The sequence below is a fragment of the Salvelinus fontinalis genome, unplaced genomic scaffold (assembly GCF_029448725.1).
Source record: "Salvelinus fontinalis isolate EN_2023a unplaced genomic scaffold, ASM2944872v1 scaffold_0402, whole genome shotgun sequence".
Classification (NCBI taxonomy): domain Eukaryota; kingdom Metazoa; phylum Chordata; class Actinopteri; order Salmoniformes; family Salmonidae; genus Salvelinus; species Salvelinus fontinalis.
In genome coordinates, this window is record NW_026600611.1 from 54128 (window position 1) to 71697 (window position 17570).

At 46.7% G+C, this 17570-nt stretch overlaps 1 protein-coding gene across 5 annotated transcripts in view; it reads right to left on the reverse strand.

The window, feature by feature from the left end:
- The window catches only part of LOC129845914 (receptor-type tyrosine-protein phosphatase F-like), a 93514-nt gene that overhangs the window by 4285 nt on the left and 71659 nt on the right, over nucleotides 1-17570 (reverse strand). For all 5 annotated transcript variants that reach the window (XM_055913852.1, XM_055913854.1, XM_055913855.1 and 2 more), the window contains one exon: nucleotides 6201-6318. In XM_055913852.1, coding sequence (XP_055769827.1) covers nucleotides 6201-6318 — 118 coding nt within the window. The remainder of the gene's footprint in view (nucleotides 1-6200; nucleotides 6319-17570) is intronic.

The window sequence follows — 17570 nt, forward strand, 5'->3', positions numbered from 1 at the left end:
TTATGGAATGGTCTGCCTACCCATGTGAGAGACGCAGACTCGGTCTCAACCTTTAAGTCTTTACTGAAGACTTATCTCTTCAGTGGGTCATATGATTGAGTGTAGTCTGGCCCAGGAGTGTGAAGGTGAACGGAAAGGCTCTGGAGCAATGAACCGCCCTTGCTGTCTCTGCCTGGCTGGTTCCCCTCTCTCCACTGGGATTCTCTGCCTCTAACCCTATTACAGGGGCTGAGTCACTGGCTTACTGGTGCTCTTTCATGCCGTCCCTAGGAAGGGTGCGTCACTTGAGTGGGTTGAGTCACTGACGTGATCTTCCTGTCTGGGTTGGTGCCCCCCCTTGGTTTGTGCCGTGGCGGAGATCTTTGTGGGCTATACTCGGCCTTGTCTCAGGATGGTAAGTTGGTGGTTGAAGTTATCCCTCTAGTGGTTTGGGGGTTGTGCTTTGGCAAAGTGGGTGGGGTTATATCCTTCATGTTTGGCCCTGTCCGGGGGTATCATCGGATTGGGCCACAGTGTCTCCTGACCCCTCCTGTCTCAGCCTTCAGTATTTATGCTGCAGTAGTTTATGTGTCGGGGGGCTAGGGTCAGTTTGTTATATCTGGAGTACATCTCCTGTCTTATCCCGTGTCCTGTGTGAATTTAAGTATGCTCTCTCTAATTCTCTCTCTCTCTTTCTTTCTCTCTCTCGGAGGACCTGAGCCCTAGGACCATGCGTCAGGACTACCTGTCATGATGACTCCTTGCTGTCCCCAGTTCACCTGGCCGTGCTGCTGCTCCAGTTTCAACTGTTCTGCCTGCGGCTATGGAACCCTGACCTGTTCACCGGACGTGCTACCTGTCCCAGAACTGCTGTTTTCAACTCTCTAGAGACCGCAGGAGCGGTAGAGATACTCTTAATGATCGGCTATGAAAAGCCAACTGACATTTACTCCTGAGGTGCTGACCTGCTGCACCCTCGACAACTACTGTGATTATTATTAATTGACCATGTTGGTCATTTATGAACATTTGAACATCTTGGCCATGTTCTGTTATAATCTCTACCCGGCATAGCCAGAAGAGGACTGGCCACCCCTCATAGCCTGGTTCCTCTCTAGGTTTCTTCCTAGGTTTTGGCCTTTCTAGGGAGATTTTCCTAGCCACCGTGCTTTTACACCTGCATTGCTTGCTATTTGGGGTTTTAGGCTGGGTTTCTGTACAGCACTTTGAGATATCAGCTGATGTACGAAGGGCTATATAAATACATTCGATTTGATAAGGAACACACTTAATGATGACATAGAACACACTAAATAATGACATACAACACACATAATAATGGCATACAACACACTTAATAATGACACAGGACACACTTAATAATGACACAGAAGACACTAAATAATGACACAGAACACACTAAATAATGACACAGAACACACTAAATAATGACACAGAACACACTTAATAATGACACAGAACACACTTAATAATGACACAGAACACGCTTAATAATGACATAGAACACACTTAATGACATAGAACACACTTAATAATGACATAGAACACACTTAATAATGACTTTGAACACACTTAATAATGACATAGAACACACTTAATAATGACAAAGGACACATTTATTAATGACACAGAACACTTAAATTATTACTACCACTACAGTATTATTCAGTACTACCATAAGTTACCACTGTAAAATGTAAATATACTGGACAATTACTGCTGTTACTCTAACCATTAAGACCATGGGGGACCAGTAAACTATAAGGACCTGCTGATTTCTGTGTCCGAAATGGCCTCTTATTCCCTATATCGCCCTTTTGTAGGACTGCGGACCAATTTCACAACAACAACAAACAAAAAAACTTAGTCTGGGTCTCAACTTCCTGTTGAGAGTTAGAATAATAGAATACACAAGGAGCAGTTTTGAAATGTGGTTGTGCATCAGCAGTCCCTCAATTAGCCCATGTCAGCATTTTTTCCCCATATTGGTAAATGAGTCTAGTAGCCAAATATCTAAACTTGTAGTAAGCATGGTGGAATTACCGCCCGGGGTGGGCCCATTGATCATCAGTTATCATATTAAAAACTGCAAACATTTACCTCCCCCTATGGCAAACTGTTTAGGTGTAGAATTGCATGAAATGAGTTGTAAAACTGCATGTGTTTCTCTTTGCCCGATGGCAAAATTAGTAGAACTGCATGAAATGAGTTCTAAAATTGCAAATCTTTCTTTCTGCCCCATGGTAACATGCGTAGTATTGCAGCAAACTTGCTTTAAAACGGCAACATTTTCTCTATGCCCCATGGCAAAATGTGCAGAATTGCAGGAAATTAACTTTAAAACTAAGAAAATATATATATTATTTTCTGTGGGTACGCAGACCCAAAGCAACTGCGGCCCCACATGATGAGTTTCGTTTTTTTGTGTCCCCCATCATAGTTGCCCATCCCTGCCCTACTGTATATAGTGCACTACTTTTAACCAGAGTATTATGGGTCAACATTAGTGAACTACATGAGGAATAGGGTACCATTTGGGAGGCAGCCATTGTGTGTAGTCATGGAGACAGCCATAGTGTGTAGTCATGGAGACAGTCATAGTGTGTAGTCATGGAGACAGCCATAGTGTGTAGTCATGGAGACAGCCATAGTGTGAAGTCATAGAGACAGCCATAGTGTGTAGTCATGGAGGCAGCCATAGTGTGTAGTCATGGAGACAGCCATAGTGTGTAGTCATAGAGACAGCCATAGTGTGTAGTCATGGAGGCAGCCATAGTGTGTAGTCATGGAGACAGCCATAGTGTGTAGTCATAGAGACAGCCATAGTGTGTAGTCATGGATGAATCTATAGTGTGTAGTCATGGAGACAGCCATAGTGTGTAGTCATGGAGGCAGCCATAATGTGTAGTCATGGAGACAGCCATAGTGTGTAGTCATGGAGGCAGCCATCGTGTGTAGTCATAGAGACAGCCATAGTGTGTAGTCATACAGTACTACAGTACTACTGTTCAGTATGTAGTTTTGACTGCAGTGACGTTATCACGGAAACTCACCGGGACTACTTCTTCTCAACTTTCTATGAACTCAACTTCCCATGCTCTCTCTAAAAAATTAAAACCCTCACAGGCCATAACTTACACAGCCCTGTCACTGTCACACTAGGAAGCTGTAGCTGCCTTCATTAATAAATAAACAATGAGTAACGATAACTTGGCTATATACAGTGGACAATGACAGAGTCGATGTGCAGGGGTAAATGGTAATTTACGTAGATAGAAGACGGAAGTGTACATACACCTTAGCCAAATACATTTCAACTCAGTTTTTCACAATTCCTGACATTTAATCCCAGTAAAAATTCCCTGTTTCCGGTCAGTGATGATCACCACTTTATTTTAAGAATGTGAAATGTCAGAATAATATAATGATTTATTTCAGCTTTTATTTCTTTCATCACATTCCCAGTGGGTCAAAAGTTGACATACACTCAATTAGTATTTGATATCATTGCCTTTGAATTGTTTAACTTGGGTCAAACGTTTTGGGTAGCCTTCCATAAGCTTCCCACAATAAGTTGGGTGAATTTTGGCCCACTCCTCCTGACACAGCTGGTGTAACTGGGTCAGGTAGGCCTCCTTGCTCACACACGCTTTTTTAGTTCTGCCCACACATGTTCTATAGGATTGAGGTCAGCGCTTTGTGATGGCCAGTCCAATACCTTGACTTTGTTGTCCTTAAGCCATTTTGCCACTTTGGAAGTATGCTTGGGGTCATTGTTCATTTGGAAGACGCATTTGCGACCTTGAGATGTTGCTTCAATATATCCACATACTTTTTCTTCCTCATTATGCCATCTATTTTGTGAAGTGCACCAGTCCCTCCTGCAGCAAAGCACCCCCACAACATGATGCCGCCACACCCGTGCTTCACGGTTGGGATGGTGTTCTTTGGCTTGCAAGCTTCCCCCTGTTTTCCTCCAAACATAACAATGATCATTATGGCCAAACAGTTCTATTTTTGTTTCATCAGACCAGAGGACATTTCTCCAAAAAGTACGATATTTGTCCCCATGTGCAGTTGCAAACCGTAGTCTGGCTTTTTTATGGCGGTTTTGGAGCAGTGGCTTCTTCCTTGCTGAGGGGCTTTCCAGATTATGTCGATATAAGACTTGTTTTACTGTGGATACAGATACAATTGTACCTGTTTCTTCCAGCATCTTCACAAGGTCCTTCGCTGTTGTTCTGGGATTGATTTGCACTTTTCACACCAAAGTACGTTAATCTCTAGGACACAGAACGCGTCTCCTTCCTGAGCGGTATGATGGCTGCGTGGTCCCATGGTGTTTATACTTGTGTACTTGTACAGATGAACAGATGAACATGGTACAGATGAACATGGTACCTTCAGGCGTTTGGAAATTGCTCCCAAGGATGAACCAGACTTGTGGAGGTCTATCATTTTTTTCTGAGGTCTTGGCTGATTTCTTTTCATTTTCCCATGATGTCAAGCAAAGAGGCACTGAGTTTAAAAGTTGGCCTTGAAATACATCCACAGGTACACCTCCAATTGACTCAAATGATGTAAATTAGCCTATCAGAAGCTTCTAAAGCCATGACATCATTTTCTGGAATTTTCCAAGCTGTTTGAAGGCACAGTCAACATAGTGTATGTAAACTTCTGACCCACTGGAATTGTGACACAGTGAATTATAAGTGAAATAATCTGTCTGTAAACAATTGTTGGAAAAATGACTTGTGTCATGCACAAAGTAGATGTCCTAACCAACTTGTCAAAACTATAGTTTGTTAACAAGAAATGTGTGGAGGGGTTGAAAACCGAGTTTTAATGACTCCAACCTAAGTGTATGCAAACTTCCGACTTCAAATGTGTATATATATATATATATATATATATATACAGTATGTACATATAACTAGGATGTGACTAGGCAACAAGATAGATCATAAACAGTAGCAGCAGCATATGTGATGAGTCAAAAAAGTTAATTCGAAAAGGGTCAATGCAGACAGTTAAATAGCGAACCAAATATCTACCCGGACTATCTATTTAGCAGGCTTGGGGGTAGGAGCTGTTCAGGGTCCTGTTGGTTCCAGACTGCATCGGTACCGCTTGCTGTGCAGTAAGATAGAAAACAATCTATGACTTGGTTGGCTGGAGACTTCGAAAATGTTTAGGGCCTCGCTCTGACACCGCTTGGTATAGAGGTCCTGGATCGCAGGGAGCTCAGCCCCAGTGATGTACTAGGCCGTACGCACTACCCTCTAGCGCCTTGCGGTCAAATGCCAAGTAGTTGCCATACATACCATGCAGTGACTTAGCCAGTCAAGATGGTCTCAATTGTGCAGCTGTAAAACTTTTTGAGGATCTGAGAGCCCATGCCAAATCTTTTCAGCCTCCTGAGGGGGAAGAGACGTTGTTGTGCCCTCTTCACGACTGTGTTGGTGTGTGTGGACCAGGATAGATCCTTATTGATGTGGACACTGAGGAACTCGACCCGCTCCACTACAGACCCGTCAATGTGAATTGAGGCATGCTCGGCCCTCTGTTTCCTGTAGTTCACGATTTCCTACATTGTCTTACTGACGTTGAGGGAGAGGTTGTTGTCCTGACACCCCACTGCCAGGTCTCTGACCTCCTCCCTATAGGCTGCCTCATTACCGTTGGTGATCAGGCCTACCACTGTAATTTCTGTGTTCAGTCCCAGGGTCCTTAGCTTAGTGATGGGCTTGAAGGGCACTATGGTGTTGAACGCTGAGCTGTAGTCAATGATCAGCATACTCACATAGGTGTTCCTCTTGTCCAGGAGGGCGAGGGCAGTGTTGACTGCAATAAAGATTGCGGCTAATAAGGATTTGTTGGGGAGGTATGGAATTGGAGTAGATACAGGGTGTCTGAGATGATGTTGTTGTGAGCCATGACCAGCCTTTCAAAGCATTTCATGGCTACAGATGTGAGTGCTATGGGGTGAAAGTCATTTAAACAGTTTACCTTGGCGTTCTTGGGCACAGGGACTATGGTGGCCTGCTTGAAACATGTAGGTATTACAGACTGGGTCAGGGAGAGGTTGAAAATGTCAGTAAAGACAATTGCCAGCTGGTCAGCGCAGTTTGTGTGTGTGTGTGTGTGTGTCTGCACATGCATGTGTGTGCTTGCATGTGCGTGTGTGTAGCTGTACACACCTGCTCCAGTGGTGGTGACCACCTTGGCCTTACTGCGTGCCCCGTCCCCCTTGGTGGTGTAGGCTGCCACGGTGACAGAGTAGGTGGTCTCAGGGAGCAGGCCTGTTATAACAGCCTCCTAGGGGAGAGAAAAGTTTAAACAGCCTGGGTCAGGCTAATGCTATGATGACGGCTAACACAATTGCCCAGCCTTCACCCACTGTACTGTGTTGAGTCCACTTCGGGAGGGTTAGGCACTCAAGAACACACACACACACACACACACACACACACACACACACACACACACACACACACACACACACACACACACACACACACACACACACACACACATTCCATACATCAGTGTAGCATTTTAAACACTCCCAAGGCATTGAAGTTCTTTCTGAGAAAAGGAGAGGGTAAAAGATCTGCCCTCAACAAGCTCTGTCCTCAACAATATCTGTCCCCAACAATATCTGTCCTAAACAATATCTGTCCTCAACAATATCTGTCCACAACAATATCTGTCCCAAACAATATCTGTCCCAAACAATATCTGTCCCCATCAAGATATGTCCCCAACAAAATCTGTCGTCAACAATATCTGTCCCCATCAAGATCTGTCCTCAACAAGATCTGTCCTCAACAAGATCTGTCCCCAACAATATCTGTCCCCAACAATATCTGTCCCCAACAATATCTGTCCTCAACAATATCTGTCCTCAACAATATCTGTCCTCAACAAGATCTGTCCTCAACAAGATCTGTCCCCAACAATATCTGTCCCCAACAATATCTGTCCTCAACAAGATCTGTCCTCAACAAGATCTGTCCTCAAAAAGATCTGTCCTCAACAAGATCTGTCCTCAACAATATCTGTCCTCAACAAGATCTGTCCTCAACAAGATCTGTCCTCAACAATATCTGTTCGCAACAAGATCTGTCCTCAACAAGATCTGTCCTCAACAATATCTGTCCTCAACAAGATCTGTCCTCAACAAGATCTGTCCTCAACAAGATCTGTCCTTAACAAGATCTGTCCTCAACAATATCTGTCCTCAACAAGATCTGTCCTCAACAATATCTGTCCTCAACAATATCTGTCCTCAACAAGATCTGTCCTCAACAAGATCTGTCCTCAACAAGATCTGTCCTCAACAAGATCTGTCCTCAACAAGATCTGTCCTCAACAAGATCTGTCCACAACAATATCTGTCCTCAACAAGATCTGTCCTCAACAATATCTGTCCTCAACAAGATCTGTCCCCAACAAGATCTGTCCCTAACAATATCTGTTCTCAACAAGATCTGTCCCTAACAATATCTGTTCTCAACAAGATCTGTCCTAAACAATATCTGTCCCCAACAAGATCTGTCCTCAACAATATCTGTCCTCAACAAGATCTGTCCTCAACAAGATCTGTCCTCAACAAGATCTGTCCTCAACAAGATCTGTCCTCAAGATGATCCTCAACAAGATCTGTCCCCAACAAGATCTGTCCCCAACAATATCTGTCCCCAACAAGATCTGTCCTCAACAAGATCTGTCTTCAACAAGATCTGTCCTCAACAATATCTGTCCACAACAATATCTGTCCTCAACAAGATCTGTCCCTAACAATATCTGTTCTCAACAAGATCTGTCCTCAACAATATCTGTCCTCAACAATATCTGTCCCCAACAAGATCTGTCCTCAACAAGATCTGTCCTCAACAATATCTGTCCTCAACAATATCTGTCCTCAACAATATCTGTCCTCAAGATGATCTGTCCTCAAGATGATCCTCAACAAGATCTGTCCTCAAGATGATCCTCAACAAAATCTGTCCCCAACAAGATCTGTCCCCAACAATATCTGTCCCCAACAAGATCTGTCCTCAACAAGATCTGTCTTCAACAAGATCTGTCCTCAACAATATCTGTCCACAACAATATCTGTCCTCAACAAGATCTGTCCCTAACAATATCTGTTCTCAACAATATCTGTCCCCAACAAGATCTGTCCTCAACAAGATCTGTCCTCAACAAGATCTGTCCTCAACAAGATCTGTCCTCAACAATATCTGTCCCCAACAAGATCTGTCCTCAACAAGATCTGTCCTCAAGATGATCCTCAACAAGATCTGTCCTCAAGATGATCCTCAACAAGATCGGTCCCCAACAAGATCTGTCCCCAACAAGATCTGTCCTCAACAAGATCTGTCCTCAAGATGATCTGTCCTCAAGATGATCTGTCCTCAAGATGATCTGTCCTCAAGATGATCTGTCCTCAAGGTGATCTGTCCTCAAGATGATCTGTCCTCAAGATGATCTGTCCTCAAGATGATCTATCCTCAAGATGATCTGTCCTCAAGATGATCTGTCCTCAAGATTATCTGTCCTCAAGATTATCTATCCTCAAGATCTGCTGCCTCAAGATGCTCCCTGTACGTGTTCTACACAAATAAGAACTGAATATCCAATATTAGTTACTGTGTGTCTGTGTCCCTCATGTGCATAAATTTGGTTGTCTGATGGTTGAATCATTGCTGTATTTTACAACTTGCCCCAAACAAGGTTTTTGAAATAAATAAAATAAATATTGTCTGTGTGAATAAAAAAGTAAAAAGGTAAGGTGCTGTTGTCAAAAACAGACATTTCAGAGTTGGATAGTATTCACTCATTTTACCGTGTCTCAGTACTGTGTCTCAGTACTACTGTGTCTCAGTACTACCGTGTCTCAGTACTGTGTCTCAGTACTACTGTGTCTCAGTACTACCGTGTCTCAGTACTGTGTCTCAGTACTACTGTGTCTCAGTACTACCGTGTTTCAGTTCTGTGTCTCAGTACTACCGTGTCTCAGTACTACCGTGTCTCAGTACTACCGTGTCTCAGTACTGTGTCTCAGTACTACTGTGTCTCAGGACTGTGTTTCAGTACTACTGTGTCTCAGTACAGTGTCTCAGTACTACTGTGTTTCAGTACTACCGTGTCTCAGTACTACCTGTCTCAGTATTACTGTGTCTCAGTACCACCGTGTCTCAGTATTACTGTGTCTCAGTACCACCGTGTCTCAGTATTACTGTGTCTCAGTACCACCGTGTCTCAGTACTACCGTGTCTCAGTACTAACTTGTCTCAGTACCACCGTGTCTCAGTATTACTGTGTCTCAGTACCACCGTGTCTCAGTACTACCGTGTCTCAGTACTAACTTGTCTCAGTACCACCGTGTCTCAGTACTACCGTGTCTCAGTACTACCGTGTCTCAGTACCACCGTGTCTCAGTACTACTGTGTCTCAGTACCACCGTGTCTCAGTACTACCGTGTCTCAGTACTACCGTGTCTCAGTACCACCGTGTCTCAGTACTACCGTGTCTCAGTACTACCGTGTCTCAGTACTACCGTGTCTCAGTACTACCGTGTCTCAGTACCACTGTGTCTCAGTACTCCTGTGTCTCAGTACCACCGTGTCTCAGTACTACCTTGTCTCAGTACTACTGTGTCTCAGTACTACTGTGTCTCAGTACTACCGTGTCTCAGTACTACCTTGTCTCAGTACCACCGTGTCTCAGTACTACCGTGTCTCAGTACTACCGTGTCTCAGTACCACCGTGTCTCAGTACTACCGTGTCTCAGTACTACTGTATCTCAGTACTACCGTGTCTCAGTACTACCTTGTCTCAGTACCACCGTGTCTCAGTACTACCGTGTCTCAGTACTACCGTGTCTCAGTACTACCGTGTCTCAGTACTACCGTGTCTCAGTACTACCGTGTCTCAGTACTACCGTGTCTCAGTACTACCGTGTCTCAGTACTCCTGTGTCTCAGTACCACCGTGTCTCAGTACTACTGTGTCTCAGTACTACCGTGTCTCAGTACTACTTTGTCTCAGTACCACCGTGTCTCAGTACTACCGTGTCTCAGTACCACCGTGTCTCAGTACTACCGTGTCTCAGTACCACCGTGTCTCAGAACTACCGTGTCTCAGTACCACCGTGTCTCAGTACTACCGTGTCTCAGTACTACAGTGTCTCAGTACTACCTTGTCTCAGTACTACCGTGTCTCAGTACTACTTTGTCTCAGTACCACCGTGTCTCAGTACTACCGTGTCTCAGTACCACCGTGTCTCAGTACTACCGTGTCTCAGTACCACCGTGTCTCAGTACTACCGTGTCTCAGTACTACCGTGTCTCAGTACTACTTTGTCTCAGTACCACCGTGTCTCAGTACTACCGGGTCTCAGTACTCCTGTGTCTCAGTACCACCGTGTCTCAGTACCACCGTGTCTCAGTACCACCGTGTCTCAGTACTACTGTGTCTCAGTACCACTGTGTCTCAGTACCACCGTGTCTCAGTACCACCGTGTCTCAGTACTACCGTGTCTCAGTACTACCGTGTCTCAGTACTACCGTGTCTCAGTACCACTGTGTCTCAGTACTACCGTGTCTCAGTACCACCGTGTCTCAGTACTACCGGGTCTCAGTACTCCTGTGTCTCAGTACCACCGTGTCTCAGTACCACCGTGTCTCAGTACCACCGTGTCTCAGTACTACTGTGTCTCAGTACCACTGTGTCTCAGTACCACCGTGTCTCAGTACCACCGTGTCTCAGTACTACCGTGTCTCAGTACTACCGTGTCTCAGTACTACCGTGTCTCAGTACCACTGTGTCTCAGTACTACCGTGTCTCAGTACCACCGTGTCTCAGTACCACCGTGTCTCAGTACTACCTTGTCTCAGTACTCCTGTGTCTCAGTACCACCGTGTCTCAGTACTACTGTGTCTCAGTACTACCGTGTCTCAGTACTACTTTGTCTCAGTACCACCGTGTCTCAGTACTACCGTGTCTCAGTACCACTGTGTCTCAGTACTACTGTTTCTCAGTACCACCTTGTCTCAGTACTACCGTGTCTCAGTACCACTGTGTCTCAGTACTACCGTGTCTCAGTACCACCGTGTCTCAGTACCACCGTGTCTCAGTACCACCGTGTCTCAGTACTACCGTGTCTCAGTACCACCGTGTCTCAGTACTACCGTGTCTCAGTACTACCTTGTCTCAGTACCACCGTGTCTCAGTACTACCGTGTCTCAGTACTACCGTGTCTCAGTACTACTGTGTCTCAGTACCACCGTGTCTCAGTACTACTGTGTCTCAGTACTACCGTGTCTCAGTACTACCGTGTCTCAGTACCACCGTGTCTCAGTACTACCGTGTCTCAGTACCACCGTGTCTCAGTACTACCGTGTCTCAGTACTACCGTGTCTCAGTACCACCGTGTCTCAGTACCACCGTGTCTCAGTACTACTGTGTCTCAGTACTACCGTGTCTCAGTACTACCGTGTCTCAGTACTACCTTGTCTCAGTACCACCGTGTCTCAGTACTACCGTGTCTCAGTACTACCGTGTCTCAGTACTACCGTGTCTCAGTACTACCGTGTCTCAGTACTACCGTGTCTCAGTACCACCGTGTCTCAGTACTACCGTGTCTCAGTACCACCGTGTCTCAGTACTACCGTGTCTCAGTACCACCGTGTCTCAGTACCACCGTGTCTCAGTACCACCGTGTCTCAGTACTACTGTGTCTCAGTACCACCGTGTCTCAGTACTACTGTGTCTAAGTCAATTTGTAAATATTGATCTCCTAATTCTTCCTGATATTTTATACTGGGGAATATTAAAGGAGAATGTCACTATTTAGGAACATAATATGTATGTTTGATGTAAATGGCATGTTGTAGAAGGTTCCTAAGCAGCGAGTTACTTGCTGAGCCTCAAATTAGATACATATTAGGTTCCAAAATAGTGACATTCTCTTTTAATATAGATGCTATACAGCCCAAAAACACAAAGACAGTGTTTGATCTCCGAGTCTCTCTTTTGACCAGGTCCCATATGGCTCAGTTCAAAAGCAGTACACTAGTCAGGCCCTTTTGAAGATACGCCCCCAGTTAAAGTGTTCAGAGTTGTTCCCGGTCTCTCTCTCTGACTGGCCAGAACCACAGCCTTTAAAGCAGTTTGTATCCAACTGTCAAGTGTAGGCTATAATAAGCAAACACCATTAAGCACACCAACACAAACCACACAAAATACACACACATGACACAAATCAAAACTTGAGATCTCTCTTTCTCACGCACACACACACACAGACACACATCTATATCAAAGTGCACACCCTCGCACATGTTCCTCTCCATTTCAAAAGGAACTCGTTAAAATGACGACACTTAAAGAGACAGAGCTCCTTTGAGCCCATAAAAGAGTTGGAGAGGTTATTTCTCCTCGGACTGAGTGGGGATCCATTTCCTCCAGGGCTGATGAGATGAGCGAGAGAGCGGTGGAGAGGAGGGGAGAGAGTAAAGACCAGCCGTATGTCCCAAATGGCATCCTATTCCCTATATAGTGCACTACTTTTGACCAGGGCTGTAAGGACACCGACATACAAGCAGTGCACTATAAAGGCAATAGGGTGTAATTTGGGACGCAGGCCGGATAGATGGATGCGCTTCAGACTGAAGAGAGGGAGTCAAAGACAGGAGGGGTGTTTCCAACTGAGAACACCCAGGAAGACTCATCCCCCCATCCCTCCATCGCTCCATCTTATCCCTCCATCAGCCTGCCACTTGTGGCACCAGCCTGTATCTGCCTGGGGCCTGGAGCTCAGCCCACCCTGTAGGTGCCTGGGGCCTGGAGCTCAGCCCAGCCTGCAGGTGCCTGGGGCCTGGAGCTCAGTTCAGCCTGTAGGTGCCTGGGGCCTGGAGCTCAGCCCAGCCTGTAGGTGCCTGGGGCTCAGCCCAGCCTGTATCTGCCTGGGGCCTGGAGCTCAGCCCAGCCTGTATCTGCCTGGGGCCTGGAGCTCAGCCCAGCCTGCAGGTGCCTGGGGCCTGGAGCTCAGCTCAGCCTGTAGGTGCCTGGGGCCTGGAGCTCAGCCCAGCCTGTAGGTGCCTGGGGCTCAGCCCAGCCTGTATCTGCCTGGGGCCTGGAGCTCAGCCCAGCCTGTAGGTGTCCGGGGCCTGGAGCTCAGCCCAGCCTGTAGGTACCTGGGGCTCAGCCCAGCCTGTATCTGCCTGGGGCCTGGAGCTCAGCCCAGCCTGTAGGTGCCTGGGACCTGGAGCTCAGTTCAGCCTGTATCTGCCTGGGGCCTGGAGCTCAGGCCAGCCTGTAGGTGCCTGGGGCTCAGCCCAGCCTGTATCTGCCTGGGGCCTGGAGCTCAGCCCAGCCTGTAGGTGCCTGGGGCCTGGAGCTCAGCCCAGCCTGTAGGTGCCTGGGACCTGGAGCTCAGTTCAGCCTGTATCTGCCTGGGGCCTGGGGCTCAGCCCAGCCTGTATCTGCCTGGGGCCTGGAGCTCAGCCCAGCCTGTAGGTGCCTGGGGCCTGGAGCTCAGCCCAGCCTGTAGGTGCCTGGGGCCTGGAACTCAGCCCAGCCTGTAGGTGTCTGGGGCCTGGAGCTCAGCCCAGCCTGTAGGTGCCTGGGGCCTGGAGCTCAGCCAAGTCTTCTGAGGAGAGGAGATGAGATGACAGACCACGAAGCTGCAGCTAACAACCACAGAAATGAGCATGGCCATACAAGCCAGCTCTGATTCCCAGAGACCAAACAAATGTTTCATCATGATTTCATGGCTAGCCTCTCACATCTTTATTACATGACATTCATTAAAAAGCTCTTCCCTTCCTGCTAATTAATCACAGACATGCTGCTGAGCAGAGCAGGCTGGCGGTCTCTGTAGTAGGCTATTTTGAGAAAAGATCGCTCACTTAGGGTTTATGTAACCCTCCCCCAAACCCCACCCATCTTTCAGTAAGGGAGTTGGAGAGTTAGAGATAAGAGGGAAATATGAGTCATCTGAAGCTATAACATTTATTTTAAAAGCTTCATTATTTTAAATGTACAGTTTTCCTTCTTAGTTTCAGGCACTGCAGTGGTTTCTCTCTTTCAATTGGATTTAAAAAATTAATCAGTCTCTTATCTCTCTCTCTCTGTAAAATCCAAACGGGGGTGAACGAGGTGGGGGGGGGGGGGGGGGGGGGGGGCTCTGGTTCTCTGGGAATGTAGGGATGGATTCCATGGGAGGGAATATATTGAACATTTAACATTAAGACATGGGCAGCATCACAAATGGCACCTTATTCCCTATGTAGCGTATTCCCTATGTAGCGCACTACTTTTGACCAGGACCCATACGGCCCGTAAGGCTCTGGTCAAAAGCAGTGCAATATATAGGGAATATGATGCCATTCAGGATGTAGATAAGACATGATGAATGATTATGTTCTACATCCAAGGGAACTCCGTCAAGGCTTGTTTAAATAAAGCCAATCAAGTCGTCATGACTTCCAGTACCAGTAGGCTTCAGATCAAGTCCTCTGGTCCCCTCCACCTAACCAGTCAACCTCAATCACCAGGAGGGTCTAACACTAACCACTCCACCTCAATCACCAGGAGGGTCTAACACTAACCACTCCACCTCAATCACCAGGAGGGTCTAACACTAACCACTCCACCTCAATCACCAGGAGAGTCTAACACTAACCACTCCACCTCAATCACCAGGAGGGTCTAACACTAACCACTCCACCTCAATCACCAGTAGGGCCTAACACTAACCACTCCACCTCAATCACCAGGAGGGTCTAACACTAACCACTCCACCTCAATCACCAGGAGGGTCTAACACTAACCACTCCACCTCAATCACCAGGAGGGTCTAACACTAACCACTCCACCTCAATCACCAGGAAGGCCTACCCGTCACCCCAACCCTCCACTTCGATCACCAGGCAGGCCTACCCCTTACCCCAACCCTCCACCTCAATCACCAGGAAGGCCTACCCCTCACCCTAACCCTCCACCTCAATCACCAGGCAGGCCTACCCCTCACCCCAACCCTCCACCTCGATCACCAGGAAGGCCTACCCCTCATCCTAACCCTCCACCTCGATCACCAGGAAGGCCTACCCCTCACCCTAACCCTCAACTTCAGTCACCAGGAAGGCCTACCCCTCATCCTAACCCTCCACCTCGATCACCAGGAAGGCCTACCCCTCACCCTAACCCTCAACTTCAGTCACCAGGAAGGCCTACCCCTCACCCCAACCCTCCACCTCGATCACCAGGCAGGCCTACCCCTCGCCCCAACCCTCCACCTCGATCACCAGGAAGGCCTACCCCTCACCCTAACCCTCAACTTCAGTCACCAGGAAGGCCTACCCCTCACCCCAACCCTCCATCTCGATCACCAGGAAGGCGTACCCCTCACCCCAACCCTCCACCTCGATCACCAGGAAGGCCTACCCCTCACCCTAACCCTCAACATCAGTCACCAGGAAGGCCTACCCCTCACCCCAACCCTCCACCTCGATCACCATTTCAGACCTGATTTTCACTTACGAAAAATGTATCAACCCCTGCAAAAATGTCAATTATAATACACATAATAATTCACATTTCCTGTTGTGCAGAATCATTTTCCTGCTGTAGCAAACTGGCTCAAATTAAGATCCTACATCTTCAGATCTTCAGATGTAGGATCTTAATTTGACGACCCTGTTGCAATGTAGGATTTTTAAAACTTGTACTGTATTTGAGGTTTAAAAAGTCATCTGACGGTTGTAATTTCCACTACACAAATGTCCATTAATTATAATCCACATTTCCTGTTGCTGCAGGAAATTATTTTGCCTTTTTTAGCAAACTGGCCAAAATGAAGAACCTACATCTGAACCTGTCTGGCATCAGGAACAGATTCTCTTGTCACTCTGATACATTTCTCTTTCCTCTCACAGATGATGTGGGAGCAGAGCATCCCAGTCCCAGGAGGAGTTTCTGTGAAGGATGGATGGGATGGGTTTCCCTGTGACACTGTAAGGTGAGTCCGGGACCTCTGTCTGTTTATTCTAGGATGGTATCAGAATATGAATCTCTGTTCAGAGGAAGTGGGATAGTATCCACCAATACACACACACACACACACACACACACACACACACACACACACACACACACACACACACACACACACACACACACACACACACACACACACACACACACACACACACACACACACACACACACACACACACACACAGGAGCACGTACACGCACACATATGCACACAGACACTTTACACAGTAACAAACAGTAAATTGGCCAACAACAATATATAAACAACACAATAAGAAAGGCAAGCAAACCAACAACTCAACAGTCTGCATCACTGGGCCGTGTGCACCTTCCATAACACAACAGAAACATACAAACCAACAACTCAACAGTCTGCATCACTGGGCCGTGTGAACCTTCCATAACACAACAGAAACATAAAAGAGCAGGAATTCATAGCACACTCAATTAGCGGGAGTCAAAAAGTATTCAACATCACAACATAGCATGACGTTCAGCAGCACTCACACCATCTCAGCTGTTACTCAAACTGTAAATCCACTTTTTAGTAAAAGCCAGGAAGTGTGGTTCAGGTCATTCAAGAGTGGCAGCAGAGAGTCAGGGCTCAAGAAGGTTTCAGATTTCTGTTTGACAGAGCACAGCAAAGGCCAGGTCAGGACTATTATAACACAACACCCATGCGTGTGTGTGTGTGTGTGTGTGTGTGTGTGTGTGTGTGTGTGTGTGTGTGTGTGTGTGTGTGTGTGTGTGTGTGTGTGTGTGTGTGTGTGTGTGTGTGTGTGTTTTACCATACCACACCTGGCAGGTAGACAGACAGGTATAAATCAGGACACCTTTATTCCTGCCGAACCAAAACAAAAGAGGATTTACAGCTGTAACGCTTCAAACACACACACACACACACACACACACACACACACACACACACACACACACACACACACACACACACACACACACACACACACACACACACACACCCCATGTACACACCATGATCAAACACACACACCCCCCATGTACAAACCATGATCAAACACACACACACACACCCCATGTACAAACCATGATCAAACACACACACACACACACACACACCATGTACAAACCATGATCAAACACACACACACCCCATGTACAAACCATGATCAAACACACACACACCCCATGTACAAACCATGATCAAACACACACACACCCCATGTACAAACCATGATCAAACACACACACACCCCATGTACAAACCATGATCAAACACACACACACACACACACACACACACACACACACACACACACACACACACACACACACACACACACACACACACACACACACACACACACACACACACACACACACACACACACACACACACACACCATGTACAAACCATGATCAAACACACACACGCACACACCCCATGTACAAACCATGATCAAACACACACAGTATGGCACACATTGTGCAGTATGCATCATGTCTTCAGCAGGACTCTCT